The sequence below is a fragment of the Tachysurus fulvidraco genome, chromosome 20 (assembly GCF_022655615.1).
Source record: "Tachysurus fulvidraco isolate hzauxx_2018 chromosome 20, HZAU_PFXX_2.0, whole genome shotgun sequence".
Lineage (NCBI taxonomy): Eukaryota > Metazoa > Chordata > Actinopteri > Siluriformes > Bagridae > Tachysurus > Tachysurus fulvidraco.
In genome coordinates, this window is record NC_062537.1 from 4906437 (window position 1) to 4923789 (window position 17353).

Genomic DNA, 17353 nt, shown 5'->3' on the forward strand with positions numbered 1-17353 from the left:
AACACAAACATGACCTGATTCCTTTAGTTCAAGTTCTCTGGAGAACAAGCAACAAACCGTTCTCTTCCTCCAGCTTGTTTGTATTAAACAATACAGACACACTTGATCGACTGCTCTCACATTTTTCAGGATCAGGTGCATTTCAAATGGAATTTCTCCAGGTGAAAGGTCACAGCAAGTGAATCTTATCTGTGAACGTGTGTGTAGGATGAACACCTACATCTACAAAAACGGCATGTTACAAACGATGAGTCACATGGTGTGAGCAGTAAAGCGCTTGGGCGATTGTGAGTGTGTCCTAAGCGTCATTTAAACTGACCGATTCCTAATGTCGACCGTTCTGAAACACAGGGGTGCCGACCGGGCTCGTCACTACATGATCGAGACGCAAAGTAACGGGAAATATGTGATTCTTGGTGAGGACCGGGCGCATGCCTCCCTGCTTGAACTTGTCCAGTATCACACACAAGTGGGAATCAAGCCATTGATGGAGCTCCTCACAGAGCCATGTGGACAGGTGAGTTACACTCTTACATGTCAAGGATGAATATATAGTTAGTTTTATTCTTGCCTTGGTCTTTTTCAGGAGTTGGGGAATCAATGGTATTAGATGTTACAGACCTCCGGATATAGAGAAAGTGAATGAACTGAATTAATCTGTAAGAAGAAAACTGATTGTTACACTAAAGATCCAACAGAATCATGTACTTTTTAAGACTATATGTAATTAAGAAAAACTTATACCTGGCTGCCAGTTTCATTTGGCTAGAAAATAAAACTGAAAGAAACTTACAAAAAACTACCAGAAGGATTCAACATTTGAACTGATTTATTTAAATGGGATGAAATTCACTATACTGATCCTACAGAGAAGATTTTAATAAACAGTCTAGCATCAGAAATGATCGAAGAACTTTACTTTTAGTATGAGGGAATTTATCTTCAAGAAAAACACACCACAGCCGTGTGATCGGAGATTACAGAGAAGACATCTGCAGGAGGAATTAGGTTATATTATTCAGTGAAGATTAGGGTGAAGATAATGGATATTAATGCTGTCTGTCTCCTCCTAAAACAGACATGTGACCATGACTGTGACTATGAAGAGCTGAAGGCTTTGCTGGGGCCTGGCCTATCTGACAGCAGCAACACAGACTCCAGAGAAAACAACCACAATGATATGGACCATGTGCACGTCGAAATGCAGAGGCTCTTTCAGCCTCCAGGGCAGAACCCGGAAATGGAGGCTACAAAAGCCCCTGTCCTGAGGCGTGTGTCTGATAGATACAGACGTGTAGACGCTGCTGAGACGGATCAGAAAGGAGACGAGGGTGTGGAGAAAGGCAGACTTGTCCCTCGCATGTACCCTTCCATCCGCTTAGCCATGAGGGAGATCCAACAGATCCAACAGGTTTAACTGCACTGTCGCTCTTCACTTTGTTAGGTTTATTGTAATCTTTGAACCAGAAATACTAGAAATCTCTGACAATCTTCATGAACAACTCTCAGACAAAAATTTTATGTTTTGCAGTGTACATACACAGTGATAAAAAAAATGTAGTACTAGCAATTACACGGGGGGGGGACCTACATGCTGCTGAAAAAAATAATGAGAGAAAAGTAGTTTTCAAACAAAGTAGAATTCAGTCAAGACCTTGGTTCTGTTCCACAATTGTCATTTTAAGATATCTGACTCAAATTCGTTTGACCTTCAACATAATCAACGTGGATTTCAGCTTTAATATCATAATATTAGTGACGTGTGTGTGTGTCTTGCAGAAAATTTTGTTGGGGGGAAAAAAAATTTAAATCAGAATAAATCTTCATTTCTGAAGTCAACACTCAGGCAGTCTGACCTACAGTCAACTTGCACTAGACAAAGACAAATCTAAAATGCCACTTCTCTGATTACACTCTGAGGCACTCTGTAAAATTGAAGCCCTTGACAACAAAGGAGGTGGTGTTTACAACAAAAAAGGGTTGCAACAAAAGATTTCTGGGGTTTAAGATTATTAGAGACTAAAGCAACAACTTCTAATTTTGTTCCACATTTTGTACAAAGTTGCATGAAGCAAAATCAATCTGAACTGATAAGACATGGATCCAGAAAGTGAACATAGTCTACAACTCATCTCATGTGAATGGAAATGTTTGGGGTTTTTATAGTCATAGTTATACTTTTCAAAAAAAGCAATACATTTTCTTTTGAACTATAAAGTTTGTCTAAAAATTGATGAACACCAAATTTACATTTCCTGTATAAGTTTAGACCTGTAGTGTACTACATATTTCTTTGGCCCTGATCTGTTTAGGAATCGAAACTTCAATATTTCCTTTATTCCAATTAATGCCTCCGGGGACTCAAATCAATTGCAGGGTTTTAATGAGGATAACCTTGATCGTGTACATACGTGTACAAAGCTTGATTTGGTGACTTTCCAGTGGCTGTCAGAGGACACAACCTTTCCTGGAGATGTAGAAGGCAGGGCTGAATTTTGGTGCACTTTAGGTTTTGCCAATACACAGATTTAAAGTTCTCATCTTGTGGTTTTGAGTGAGTAAAATCGAACTAAATCTAAAGTCGCTGTGCTAATTCAGTAGGGTTTTATAAAAGTAAGGAGCTAAACTGTATCCTGCAGCTAGAACTACTCACGATCTATTGTACAAAATTAAAGCACCACTTCAGGTGATTGCATTTTATTCCCTGTATTCCAGATTTATACGATTATACATGTCATTTATTTTTTCATATGTTTGTTAAAAGAATCCATTCATAATTTTGTTCGCAATAGATGACACGGGTGTCTGACCTCATAACAAACCATTCAGAAGACATCTGCACACTTGTGAATGGGTGGAGGTTGTTTCTCCACCTGTTCAGACATGAGTCTCAATGCCGATTTAAAAAAATCTTTCATCAGTACGTTCACTGTGCACCTTTGAGGAGGACATACAGCCATTGAGTGGTCTCTGTATAAACTTGTTTTATGTCTTTCTTGCATGCACACAGCAGTTCTCAGGCAACCCAGAGCAAAACCGTTGGGCACCCTGGAGGAAGAAAGGTAAATATTCAACCACTTATTCCCAACATGGGCCTGTGTGTACAGGTCTCTTCTTTATACCAACACTGCTTTTATGTTTTCCAGATTCCTAACAGAAGGAAGGACAACAACATCAGGCTTTTTTTTTTTTTGCTGCTACATACGATAAATGTGAATGGCTGAAATGGAAGCGGAGGCCTGTATGTGAATGGGGCTTGAACAAATTGAGAGAAATTCCTCAAAATGGAGAGCATTAGAATTTTGTTTACCAGGGTCTGTTTATTCATTATTTTTATGTAGATATTTTCATTTTTAACTTATGTATTGATGGCATGGGACACTTAATAAATGCTGCCTGATTTCATATGCTTCCTCAGACTGGGTTGTAGTATTCATAGATAAAGAGTCTTCAGCAGTGTTAGGATTGGACCAGCAGCTGTATGAGATTAAAACTGAAACCAGGATAGCGTGTGTCAAGTCTTTTTCCACCTTTAAACTGAAAGAGTATCCAATAAATGTCACGTGAAGTAACTAGAGAAAAGATAAGGGGAAATTTTTAGTTACGTGGTTGCATAAGTGTTTTACTTTCACGTTTTGTAATGGTGTTTTGGGCTAAGATTCTTTGCATCAGCTTGACTATCTTGATTTGTTCCACTCCATTAAATATTCTAGATTTATTAAAAATCATTCCATAGGATTATGTTCCAAAATACTGATCATCTTTAAGCCAATTCTTTCTTGACTTTTTTGTGTGCGAGTCTTTGCCATGCTAGAAGGGGACATTTTTCTTCATCCACATCTGTCTAAATACACAGATGTTGTGCCAAAATACATGGAGCTATCTACAGTATGTTTCTTTGTCACCTGAATAGAGCCTTAGGCATTAAAGATAAGCATCCCAACAGCACGATGCTGCTACTACCATGCTTCACACTTATCTTTTTAAAATCATATCCATAAATGGTCTAACCTGGTCTGATTTTTGCCACATACAGTTTACCCTGTTACTAATATATTATTGGTTTAGAATTCTCTAGAATCCATATCTTCCATTTCAACCCCTCCACACTCATGGCCATGACCAAAGAAATGTCAACGGTTGTCAGCAACAAGATTGTAGATCTGCACAAGTCTGAAATTGGCTACAAGACCATGAGCAAGAAGCTTGGTGAGAAAGAGACCACTGTTGGTGCAGTAATTAGAAAATGGAAGAAATCAAGGTAACAAGATAAGTCAAGTGCAATGGCTCTGGAGCACCATGCAAGATCTCACCTCCGTGGGGTAAGGATGATTCTGAGAAATGTGAGGGATCAGCCCAGAATTACATGGGAGGAGCTTGTTAATGATCTCAAGGGAGCTGGGACCACAGTCACCAAGAAAACCACTGGTAACACACTTTGCCATAATGGATTGAGATCCTTCGGTGCCAGCAAGGTCTGTGCCTGCAAGGTTTTCCAATGAACACTTGAATGATACAGAGAAGGCTTGGGAGAATGTGATGTCATCAGATGAGCCCAAATTTTTGCTCTTTGGTATCAACCCGACTTGCCGTTTTTGGAGGCAGAGAAATGCTGAATGACCCCAAGAACACAATCCTCACTGTCAAAACACTGAGGTGGAAACGTTCTGCCTTGTAGCTGTTTCTCTGCTAAGGGTACAGGAAGACTTCACGTTGAGGGGCCGATGAACAGGGCCACGTACTGTAAAACCTTAGATGAGGGCCTCCTGGCATCAGCCAGAATACTGAAGATGAGTTATGGATGGGTCTTGCAGCATGACGATGACCCAAAACATACAGCCAAAGCAGCAAAGGAGTGGCTTAAGAAGAAGCACATTACGATCCTGGAATGGCCTAGCCAGTCTCCATACCTTAATCCAAAAATCTGCAGAAGGTTGCCAAGCAAAAGCCTCAAATCCTTCAGGATTTGGAGAGCATCTGTAAAGACGAGTGGACAAAAATCCTTCCTATGATCTGCACAAACCCGGTGAACAGCTACAAGAAACAACGGACTTCTGTTCTTGCCAACAAGGATTTCTCCTGCAAGTACTGTCATGTTTTGCTTGAGAATCAGATACTTATTTCACTCAATGAAATACAAATTAATTCATAACCTTTAATGTTTTTTTTTCCTGTACTCTCTGTTAAAGTTAACCTACGATAAAAATTATGGACTGTTCAGATCACTTACAACTTACAAAATCAGCAGAAGATCAAGTAATTATTTCCTCCACTGTAGTTTTGGATGATTTTTCTTCTTCTACTGTCTAGCCATCCTATACCATAAAGATTTTGTGAAGATTATGAGATTGTTGTCACATGCAGTAAGACACCAGAACTGACCCTATATCCCTGCAGTTCAAGAAAGTCCAAACCACTCAATCTTTGTTTAGGAGTTAATCAGAATCACTTTAATGATGACGGCTTCATCAAGGGTATTGATGACATGAAGTGTATTGGTTTGCTGTATCACATTAAAGCTGGACAAAGATTAAGTTTTAGTCTTGTCCTTTTTTCAGTCACGGAGTCACGTCCCTATTCACTGTCAGAGTTAAACCCTCTCAGTACAGATTAATTTAAAAAACTTATCATTGTTTAAATGTGTATAGTAATATTTTGCCTATTGTTTGGAGCCGATAAGGATTATTAATATTATTTCCACCTATTATTATTGATATTTTTGATAATTCCCCACACTCTGGGTTTAGCGTACCACAAGAGCTTCTATGCACCACTGTGAAACATATAATGTATTGAACATTTCTAATTATGTTCAGTAAGTCAGGCTTGCAAACTCGTACAAAAACAAAAGATACACTGATTAATGGGTTAATAATGAAGAAGTAAAACCGGATGAAGCAGGTCATGTCAACTTTGAGGTGCCGTCATGGCTCATATACACACACACATATATATAATTAAACTACAAAGGAATCCTTAAAGAGTGAAGCGTAAAGATAGAATGCAGAGAAAACGGATTTAAAAATTCTGCTGCTGATCCTGTGCATCACCTTCACTGCAGTCCAAGGTCAGCATAAATAGACAAATGCTCTGCTTAAGAAAATCATCAGATATAATGCTGTAAATTACGTTAAAAGTTCCACGGATTGTTGTGAACACTTTGAATTTTTATTTTTTTTCATGATTTACCTGGGGCGTGCATCATGAGCATTAACTTTCAGGAAATAATGTTCGAGGGTGTATTTATGATTTAAAGCACTATAAACGTTTTACAGTATCTTGAAACAGGTAAACAACAAAAGATGCTCTTCTCATCTCTTTTTAATACTGTACATCTTCTTGTTAATGTGACTGAAAGACCCCTGGGGTAATATTTAGAATGAATCAGAAAAAAAACAGAACGTCCCTATTCACTAATGTCACAGTTAAACCCTCTCAGTACAGATTTATTTAACAAACTGTTATCATTGTTTAAATGTGTACAGTAATATTTTATCTTTTTTTAAGCTAATAAAGATTTTTATTATTTACTTTCCACCTATTATTATTGAAACTGTCACTTGATTACATTTTATATTTATAATAATTCCCAACTCTATGGGTTTATCGTGCCATGAGAGCTTCTATACTCCACTGGGAAATACATAATGTAAAGAACATTTGTATTTATGTTCGGTAAGTCAGGCTTTCAAACCCATACAAAAATGCACAAGAATACACTGTGGTAATAATGAAGAAATCAAACACAGAGCATGAAGGAGGTCAAGTCATCTTTGTGAGGCGTGGCCTCCTGCACGGCTTGTATATAAGTAAGTAAACCACAAGGGAATCTTTAAAGAGCTACAGTGTGGTGTGAAGATTGAATCAGAGAAAATGGATTTCAAAATTCTGCTGCTGATCCTGTGCATCACCTTCACCGCAGTCCAAGGTAAACATAATAAAGTCAAATGCTCTGCTTAAAAAAAGCATTAGATATAATGCTGTGAACACTTTGAATTATTATAGCAATAAATCTGATCTCTTGTCATTTCTGAGCAACGTGTTATTTAAATGCCTCCAAATTTCAGGTTTCATTCCTCAATGCTGCGTTGCAACAGCTCCAATAGGGGGAAGAATGCTGAGAAGAGTGGAGAAATTCTTCATACAAAAAAGGAACGGTCACTGTGATATTAACGCCCTTGTGTGAGTTTTAACACAAATCTGATTTATCACCTGTACTGTAATTCACTTTGGTGTAGAAGTTCTAAACCTAAAACCTCTCATTTCAGGGTGCAAATTAATGGGAAGAAATATTGCGCACCAGTGAAGCAAAAGAAATTACTTGAAAAACTAAGACCAAAGCTGAAAGAAGACTAACAGAGATCCAGTTTTTATTGCCAGTACATGTCATATGGCAGTACAATCATGCTGATTAGTTCTCATTTCTTGTTACTTTACTTTTTTTATATACAATTGTTTATTATATATAATTTCTATAATTATAATTTCACTAGAAGCTATATTTGCAGATGTCATGTCTCTCATCGTCCTCAACAATTCCCATGAACATAAATCTTGTTGTTAATGTGACTGAAAGACCCTTGGGTTTATTAGAAATGTGTTTACTAATATATTATTTTAGTCCTAAGTTCTGCTTTGGGCTTTGTTAATTTCAGGAAATAATGTTTGAGGGATTTAAAGCACTATAAATGTTTTATCTTGAAACGGCTATACAATAAAAGATGATGGGTTTTTAATGTGCTGCTGTGCGTCTCTTTTCGTCTACGGCAATGTGTTTTAGTTATCATGAAAAGAAAGCGGTTGATAATTCACTAATCAAATTTAATAAACAGAACTTTATCTGACTGGTGGTTTGATTCTGTTTATTTCTTCCTTAGCATTACTTTTGTTAATGACATTTCTACAATAATAGTCTCGACTTAGATTGAATCCTAATCCTATATCCTTTTATATATTCATACAGGCACCAATATTTAATCTTTATTATAAAATAAGTTGACTTTATGTGTGAGATCTTCCATGCACATTTATGGATAGACATTTGGAGGTTGGAAATCAATTTTTAGTATGTTCTTCTCAGTTTGTACCGCTTGAGATCATTACTTTGATTTAAAAATAAGCATTTTGTTCAAAATAATTTTATTCATACGTATTAGTCAATCGTAAATATTTCACATGGTGATTAAACATAAATAAACCATTTATATAGTTAATATTTGGAAAAAGACAAGTTGGACAGATGAATAAAAAGAGTAAACAGCTGCAAATTTGTACAAATTCGCCTGTATGTGTCCACTGTGTCCCCCTACTGGTCACATGAGAGGTAGTACAGTACATGAGATCGGAGTCCGGAGACATCTCTATACATAAGGTGTAGAAAAGGCAGTAGTGAGATCAGATCTGCTGTGAGGGTTAGAGACTGTAGCAGAGAGGAAAAGACATGAGGCAGAGGAGGTTGTGGAGATGAGGAGGTTGAGGTTCACTTTAGGGGTGACAAGGACAGACAAGATTAGGGACGAGTACATCAGAGGGACAGCTCAGGTTGGGGTTTTGGGGACAAGGTCAGAGAGACTAGACTGAGATGGTTTGGACATGCGGAGGGAGATGGTTATATTTGTTAGAAGGATGTTGGTGATGGAGCTGCCAGGTAAGAGGTCAAGAGGAAGGCCAAAGAGGAGATATATGAAGGTGTTAAATGAGGACATGAAGGTAATTGGTGTAAGAGTAGAGGATGATGATTATAGAGTTAGGTGGAAACATATGATTCACTGTGGCGCCCCCTAGTGGGGAAAGCCCAAAGTAGAAGATATAAAAGATATAAAGTTAGCGTCTCCTTAAAAGTTCTTCTCAAATGCTAGACATTAACCGGCTTTCCGAGTTGCTATGTACACTATATAATTAAGTATTCTATGTTTAATTTAAAGTAAAAACACCACAGAAGGCATAAACAAGTGTTTTATCCATATGGCCAATGAGCTCTAGCAGAACATTTTAATTAAACTTTACTTCTTTTTAAGTAAAGTTTATTTAATTAAACTTTACTTCTTTATTTCTTCTGTACCTTTAGAATCCTAGAGGCTTTCATATATATATATATATATATATATATATATATATATATATATACACATATATATATATATATATATATATATATATATATATATATAACAAAAAAACAGATTATATAAATCTATTTAATATATAAAGGAACGGTTTACTTAGTAATGGGGTTTTTATCAACTTTTTTTAAATAAAGTGCAAGAAAACTTCATTTAATCTCTCCAAGTTAGACAGGCCATGTTAGCTTAGCGAAATCGAGGCTAGTCTAAAGTAGCCTTAGCAAAGAATACAGGCTAAATCTATTTAATGCAGCTAGTTAGCAAATTAGCCAAACTTACCTCAGAATGTTTTTCTTTGTTTTCCAAATTAGTTGGAAGGTGATTTTTCACTGTAGTATACTTTTTACTGAGAATATAAAATAATGAAGTACCAAATCAGAAATTCTTTCCATTCCTGGTAAATTAAAGCTATCATTATCATTTATGTGTTGAAAAGGTAATTTATTTCAATTGTATGTTTTAGTAAAACTGGTTTGTTGTGTCGCCCTCTGCTGGCACCTCCAGTTGTTACACACAGCTGCAGGTAAAGCAACGGTTTAGGTTCACAAAAATGTTTACATACAAGTTGGTTTCTGTTAAAATATGACACACCTGTTAAAGATGCACAGATAAAGTGTCCTTTACATCACGCAATGTTTATGTTCCGCATTAGTAACTCTAGAGGGTGTCATTTCCAGCCCACTATGAATACACTTCAAATATAATCATTGAAATCATAGTAGTATTTTTGCATTCATATGTGAAGAACATTTTCCGGTTTGTGTACTTATACTGTTTATTTTTCCACATTTACACCTTTCTAAAATGCAGAGAAAACAAACCGTCACAAAAATTATGTCTCCCTCATGCAAGGATTTGTGAACAATCGGAGCTGAAAATGTCTGCACAGATCCTCACTTATAAAACCTACTGGAAATAGTAGACTATCTGGATACCTCTGGGATACTTATTTCAACATACTACAATTTGGGACATGCTAATTCTGAACTCGGATACTATTTCAGACGGCTAGTGTGTGAATTAGGACGCAAGGTGATTGTCAGTTATATCAAGATGTTGAATGATGTGGACACTTGAAACGAACACAAATTACTCAAAGTATGTATTAGAGTAATATATTAATTTTGTAAAATATTGCTAAAGATCTTGCAAAATTTAAGAAAAGGCCCTCAGCCGAATGTAGCCGTCAACAAAGAAATATTTTATATTACATTTTGTATGATACAGTTCACGTTAAACTGCATAAATGTATTACATTCCTAACATAGCTTTACTAGAACATTTCATATCACAGAAACAGAAAACATTTCAATATCAGGGAACTGTTTTATTAGGAAAGGCAATTATAACCACCACACACATGTACTAGCAGAAATGCCAAACCAGGTCACAGCATGTATACATTATTCTGACAGCAGTGTTTGGCAATAAATAAATTCATTACTTTATACAGTATTTATTTAAAAAATTATATTCAGTCAGGTACAGAATGCCAAGTGTAGCTAAAGACATTTGGACACAGTCACGCAAGCTCTAGATTAGTCACACAAGTCCAGTTAAGAACCAAACACTGATCACTAATTATTAGAATATAATAAACAGCAATACAGGTATTTCATAGCCACTTCATCCACTCATTACTGATGCCAAAACCTAAACATTCAATAGGTTTATAATGTAGGTTAACATGAAAATAAAACATTATCAAACTGGATGTAAGAGTTCTTTAAAAATTAAATACGAGGCTATTTTATCAAAGGTCACTTTTCATGAAAAGCTGTAAGATTATGATTCTAAAAAATGACACAAATCTATAGGAAATTTACATGTAGGTTGATATAAAAAAAAAAGAGAGAGAGAGAACGTTAACACTTAAGTTACACTAATAATTAAATTCCAAACGGCAGCTTTAGAAGGCTCTAGAATAACTTTCAGAGAACATGTCGAATGCGACGAGGCAAACACCACACCACACAGGAAGAGCTGCTAGAAAAGTGAATACAACAATAGAAATCAACACTGAGAGAAATGTCAAGTCCAGTTACATGTTACGTGTTGGTTAAACTGGCACAAGAGCTCATGAATACACAGCTGCTACCACTGTAGAACCCCAGACACACACAGAACATGTACTGAGCACTGGATAAAACCCGGGATACAACATAAGTGACAATCACTTTAGGTTTGAACTTGACTGGTCATTTTGTATGACAAAAATGTAGAACAATGAGAAAAAGTCTGTTTTATTTTGTGTCCGCAACTAAAGCTACAGAGATGCTACACAGCATATTTAGATATCATGTAAAGAATAAAACACCACAGGATGAAGTGACTAACATGGCAATAACAGCACACGCTGAAGAGTTTTATTTTTCTTTTACCTATGCAATTTGCCAATCTAACAAATTTTCATACTTAGCGAATATAAAAACAAATTAGTTCCTGGCATTCCTTACGTTATAGCAGCTAGAAAAGTCGTCCTGTCACCAGCATCCTGTAATAAGTGAAAACAAAAAACAAACAAAAACATGCAGGTTGTCATGGTAGATTATGCCAGACTACAAAAGTTTACGTCTGACCATTACATAGCACTGACACCGGAGACTCCTTACAAAATTGCTAAATCAAGGATCTCCTTAAATAAAATGTTACCATATCGTCACTTACCATATATGGCGCTTCACAAAACAAACTACAGGCTCGTTTTATGACTTCATGTAGTCGTTAGTATGGAAACAGAAACGCAGTAGAAACTTTGAGCTGTCCCTCGACACCTACTGACCAATCAGAATGGAGAATTTCATGTCAGCGTTGGATTAAATGATTTTACTACACAACCAGTCTTGGAATAATACAACACAACAGTCTCGCTACAGTACATTCTCAACATTTCAGTCATTTTCATAGATTTCACAGGAAAATTCCAGGTATATCGTACACAATTAGTAAGTTATTATCAAAAAGATATTTCCTTTTTCTTTGGGCGTGTGTGGCATGCCGTTTCATCATCGCCCCAAAGAGTATCTTCATTAAATGGTATTACGTTTGTCATGCTTTTGGATAATTACAGCAGGGGTGATGTGCTTTTGCATGACTGTCTACAGAATATCTAGAAAACACTGAAAGGGATAGTTTAGATAAAACTAAAACTTTTCCGCGAACCCAGATGGAGCCGATCAGCCTGCTTTTTAAAAGAAAAAAATAAATTATATATATATATATATATATATATATATATATATATATATATATATATATATATATATATATATATATATATATATAGCTGATTTGATTATTTCTTTCTTTCTTTTTTAACCTGGAGATACGTCATTACCGACCCGTTGTTTGGCTCAGAAATTCTTTACAAATAATTTGCACAATACTTAATAATCAAGAATTTGAGGGGTTGAAACACACAGCAGGAAAAGTCACATGAGGTAGTTGGTTTCCTACGAACGTAAAACACTAACGAAAATGCAGTCCAGTCAGTTCAGCTCATAAATGTTCTTTAGTGACACTGTCTATAGATACTGAAGTGTCTACTTAATTTTCAAAACACCACCACTTTATAAATTACAGGTGTGCATATCTAACAAGGGTTGCCAGATCATGTCAAAGTTGAAGTATTTTTATTAGTATTTATGTTCCAGTAACACATAACAAACCTGCCAATCTTCAATGTCTTCTTTTGTTGCTCTTTTTGTTAACGTGAAATAAAATCCAACGAAGTATGTTTGACTTAGTTTAGTTAATAGTTGAATAGTTAATTGTTAGGGATATTTGATATTTGACAGAGAAATTTCCAACAAAAGTCATCAAATCCAAGGTTGGACACAAATATTAATCAAACAACAAAAATTTGGTGAGAAAATGTCATTCATCTAAAAACATCATTTTCTAAAGGACAGGCAATTTTATCAATGGACTTGTTTGATCAATGATCCAAAGACTGAACATCTTCTGCTACAGGTTTTGGGCTTTGATTAAATTATTCTCATTATTAATCTTCAGGAGCTGGCAGGTCTTAAAAAACCTTGTGCTTTTGATATTGCTATTAGATCTGATATAATTCCATTTGGATGTAACCAACCAGGTTTTTTCAAGTTGTGTAGTGAACAGTTGAGGTTTAATCCTAGACTGTAGAAGTGGCAGTCTACCCCTCGTTTCTTTCACTTCCTTTACATGTATATGCATAGAATTGAAAATATCTAAATGTTATATCTGCTAGTGATATAAGCAGTTGAAAAAATTTTTATCAGGTCCGAAACTAAGCTTCTCTTATTTCATGGTTTCATTTTCCTCACAAAATAAAGAAGCAAACTCCAGGAAACATTAATCATGATCAACAACATCTGGGGTAAGGAAACAATTTTTTTGCCTTTATGTTTGGCTAAGCTACTCCTTTCAAAATGTGCACATTATTCATTCAAGTACTTTAACCACATGGCCCCCATGTCATCAAATACAGCGATGATAAACTGAGAACTCCAGCTATGATGACACGTACGTATAATTGTACACCATGAACAACAGCACTGAACATACAGTAATAACTGTTTTGGGTACCAGGCAAAAGCTGTGCGCTCTGGGGTTTAATACGGAGTTCAGAAGCACTCCTGTCTTTTCTTTCCTACTCCTCCAAAGCCTCCAAGAAATCTGCGATGCTCTCCACCACATAATCAGGCACAAAGTCCTTCTTCTCAGGCTCATCACTGTCCTTGTAAACCTGCGCTTGCTCGAAGGTTGAGACGCCCGTTAGTGTGAGCACAGTAGAAAGGCCACAGTTAACACCAAAAACGATGTCAGTCTCTAAGCGGTCGCCCACCATCAAAGAGCTCTCTGGGTCTAAATCAAACTGACTCGCGATGCACTCGAACATGAAACGGCTCGGTTTGCCGATCACCGTGGCCTTTCTGCTGCTGGCGGTTTCCAAAGCCGCAGTGAGACTCCCAGAACCTGTAAATGGAGGAAATGGAGTCAATGTTTCAAAGATGTGCTTAACCCTGGAGTGATGTTTATTCAAGCAGCCCTATTGTCATTCTTAAGTTTCCTTCCACAAACATTTTCATATTAGAACCAAACAAAGGGTAATGTGATTAAAAAAAAAAAAAAAACAGGGTAGGATTTTATGCAAAAATAATTTAAGTCGAGAAAATCCATCAGTATAAACTGTATATTCTACCTTTTAATATTTCCTGAGAGTTGACTTTTTATTCTAATACATTTATCGTTCTATTGTAATAATGTTACCCTGCTCACTGCTGTTAAATTTGAAAGAAATTTATATGAAAGCATAATTCTTCAGGAGTTTACTGTCTGTCCAGATAAGAATAATGCCGTTTGTTTAACATGACACAGTTTCAGTCATATTTACCACAAATATAGGAAGTGTGACACTGCAGGAGCTGCTAGTGGATGCAGAGCAGACAGTCAATGGATAAAACTGAGATAAATGTAAGGCCTGACAGCAGATGGGATAAATAGATAGATACAAATCTAGAACCGATCAGTGAATATCTTCATTATTAAACCCTCATTCCCTTGCTTGTCGTTAGTGCCAAAGCACAGCATGCGTTTTTCCTCACTGTAAAAGTGTCTGGCTGTGCTGGGTGCTTACGGCATTATCTTTTATTAACAGACTAACATGGGGTGGAGTGAAGGGTCATTGGGGTTTGTCTGTAAAAGGTACAGTAGTAAACACACCGTAAACACAAACAAGCATGCGGTCATCCAGGGGCGCCAGTGGGGGGTGGGGGGGGTTTGGGGATTCTAAGGGCCGACGCACTTTTAGGGCCCCCAGAGGCTTGTATGTTTAGTGCGAAATGGGTGTGGTAGGTGGCCCAGTCTCATTTTCTTTCAAGAGCCCAAAATTGCTAGTGGTGTCCCTGCAATCATCTTAGGCACATATTCCTTGCACTGATTATTATTATTAATATTATTATTATCATCTATATATTTTACAGAACGACTGCGTGTTTATGTGAAATGTCCTGAGAATCACTCAATGCTACAGTGGAAACAAGGTTATTGACTGTATTAGACCATGGGGAATGTGTTGGGTTAATTAAAGGGGAAAACGTGTTTATTATTATTTATTTATTTTTTGTTCGTCTAAATTAGATAGACTTCTGAGCTTTCTAATTAATTGCATTTAGTTTAACTGTCAATTTTAGTGCTGTTGGTATTTCCATTAATAAACTACACAAAAATTGGTTCCAATCCATCTACCGAATTTGCAGTTCCAGTGTGTTTGCACTTCCTTATAGGAAAAGGACTTTTTGGTCAACCTTTAAAGAAAGTGTTGAAACGTGATGTACTGTAAGTGTTTATATAGCTACTCTTGCATCTACCATAGTAAAGGTTATAATGCATTCTAGTTTATAATAAGGGCCAAACTGTCCATAAGGATTACACAGGACTGGTTTAATGGACTGGTTCTTAGTTTGTTACTGGTGCAGTATTGATGATGAGATCCATCATGAACACTTGTTACCTGGTGTGATTCTTCCTCCACGCAGAGGATGCCAAGGGTCAGGGTCAGTGGCCAAAAACAAACACTCAGAGTCTTGCAGGTAACAGCAGGCTTTGGCCAGCTTCATGAAGCTGAATTTCTCGTCGTAGCCCACAAGCACTGCGCGCACGTCTGGGTCCAGTGCGCAGTTAGAGATGTTGACGTCCGGTGCGTCTTCTTCATCCTCAATCACGGTGATCCCGGCATCCCGCAGCTCGGTGTGCACGCCAGGGCATCCGATGGCAAACACCTTTCCGGTGAAGGAGACGACGTCGCGCAGGTACGCAGCCGAACAGTACGCCGAGCTAAAGATCTCGTTCTCGTCCACATCGGCGAACCCGAGCCGCGCGAACTTCTGCACGTAGCTCTGCCTGGGCCTGGTGCAGTTGTTGGTGACGAAGAACACACGCTTTCCGCGCTGCTTCAGCGCGCGCACCACCTCGGGAGCGCCCGCCATCGCCGTCTCTCCGTTCCAGATCACACCGTCGCAGTCGAACAGCACGTTGTGTTTGGACTCGAGCAGCTCGTGCAGTTGAGCGCCGCAGATTTTCTGACAGCCCGCCATCCTGATCGATGCTTGCGGTAACGAGCTCGCGTGCGTTCCTATGATTGCGGGCCAAACCGATTGCGTCACCCGTCTGAATCCCGTCGCCGTCACAAGCAACCGGGGGAGAGGGGGTTAAAAAATATAACCGGGAAACAAACACCTTCACATCTAATTCTGATTAGGTCCGAGGTTCACAAAATTATCTCCATTCCTCCTGCGGTACAGTCTCGCGCTTGGGGCACGTGGTGTCACGGCGGAACCAATCAAATCCGAGCAACCTTTTATCCCACCCTTTCAACCGGTGATCACCAATAGCACGCGACTTGAGTCAGTGACACTGGAATCAATTGGCGGGGTTTAAGCAACTCGTCCTTTTTAAATATATTTCATTACAAATATCATTTATAATAAATTACAATGGAAGTGTGCAGTTTGCAGACTGTATCGAGATCTACAATAGGATGGTGTGTTTATCTAAAGGCAAAACACTACAGGTACTTATAAAAATAGGCATCACAATCCATCCAGCCATCAACAGCTTTTTTTTATTTTTATTTGTTTTTTTGCTTAAAAATTATTTATGCATATGAGGCTTTGTCTAATTAAATATGCAGGCAGCAATAAACATGCACACATTATGTTAATTAAAGCCAAAAATCTGATGATTGTGTTTTGATTTTTTTAAATTTTGTAATTTTTTTAGAAATAAACATATATTAATATATATAACCCCATAAATATTTTTTCATTTTTATTTCTGTAAAAAAACTAATAATTTAAAGGAAGAATTTGCACTGTTCTTGTTTTTGTGTTTCGGTATAAAATTTAACGTGATTCCAACAATAATTAACGTTTCAGTGTAAATACTGTAACAAGCTAGGAGAACGTTTCAAATGTTCAGAATGGAGAAAATTGGATCTCGATGACTAAACCTGCACGCACAAACACATTTCTAGGGTTTTTCACAGAATGGTGTGAAAAACAAAAAACATCTACTGAGTGGCAGCTCTGTGTGTGGAAATGCCTTGTTGATGAGAGAGGTCAAAAAGCAGTGTAAGCTGGACACTAATATTATTATCGAGAATTTAAGCAACCATTGTATAGATTATAAATAGCTATAAATTACCAGGATTGGCACTTTATAGCTACTGCACTATAAAAGTCTTGTTC

The 17353-nt window shown here is 37.3% G+C and overlaps 2 protein-coding genes and 1 long non-coding RNA gene across 3 annotated transcripts in view; 1 reads left to right on the forward strand and 2 right to left on the reverse strand.

Moving 5' to 3' along the window:
• The window catches only part of LOC113638402 (myosin-IIIb), a 22944-nt gene extending 19539 nt beyond the window's left edge, over positions 1-3405 (forward strand). The window contains exons 27-30 of the mRNA XM_027139552.2: positions 352-517; positions 1079-1411; positions 3011-3062; positions 3147-3405. Of these exons, the coding sequence (XP_026995353.2) occupies positions 352-517; positions 1079-1411; positions 3011-3062; positions 3147-3154 (559 nt within the window). The 3' untranslated portion in view covers positions 3155-3405. The remainder of the gene's footprint in view (positions 1-351; positions 518-1078; positions 1412-3010; positions 3063-3146) is intronic.
• LOC125139744 overlaps positions 1-9595 on the reverse strand; it is an 18444-nt gene extending 8849 nt beyond the window's left edge. The window contains exon 1 of the long non-coding RNA XR_007138842.1: positions 9402-9595. This is a non-coding gene — a long non-coding RNA (uncharacterized LOC125139744). The remainder of the gene's footprint in view (positions 1-9401) is intronic.
• Positions 9596-10428: 833 nt separating this feature from the next.
• Positions 10429-16431, reverse strand: LOC113638298 (pyridoxal (pyridoxine, vitamin B6) phosphatase). The gene is made up of 2 exons (XM_027139329.2): positions 15619-16431; positions 10429-14081 (listed from the first exon to the last, which is right to left on the reverse strand). Exons 1-2 carry the CDS (start codon positions 16199-16201, stop codon positions 13756-13758), a joined length of 909 nt encoding a protein of 302 aa, XP_026995130.1. The 5' UTR covers positions 16202-16431; the 3' UTR covers positions 10429-13755.
• Between the last annotated feature and the right edge of the window lie 922 nt (positions 16432-17353).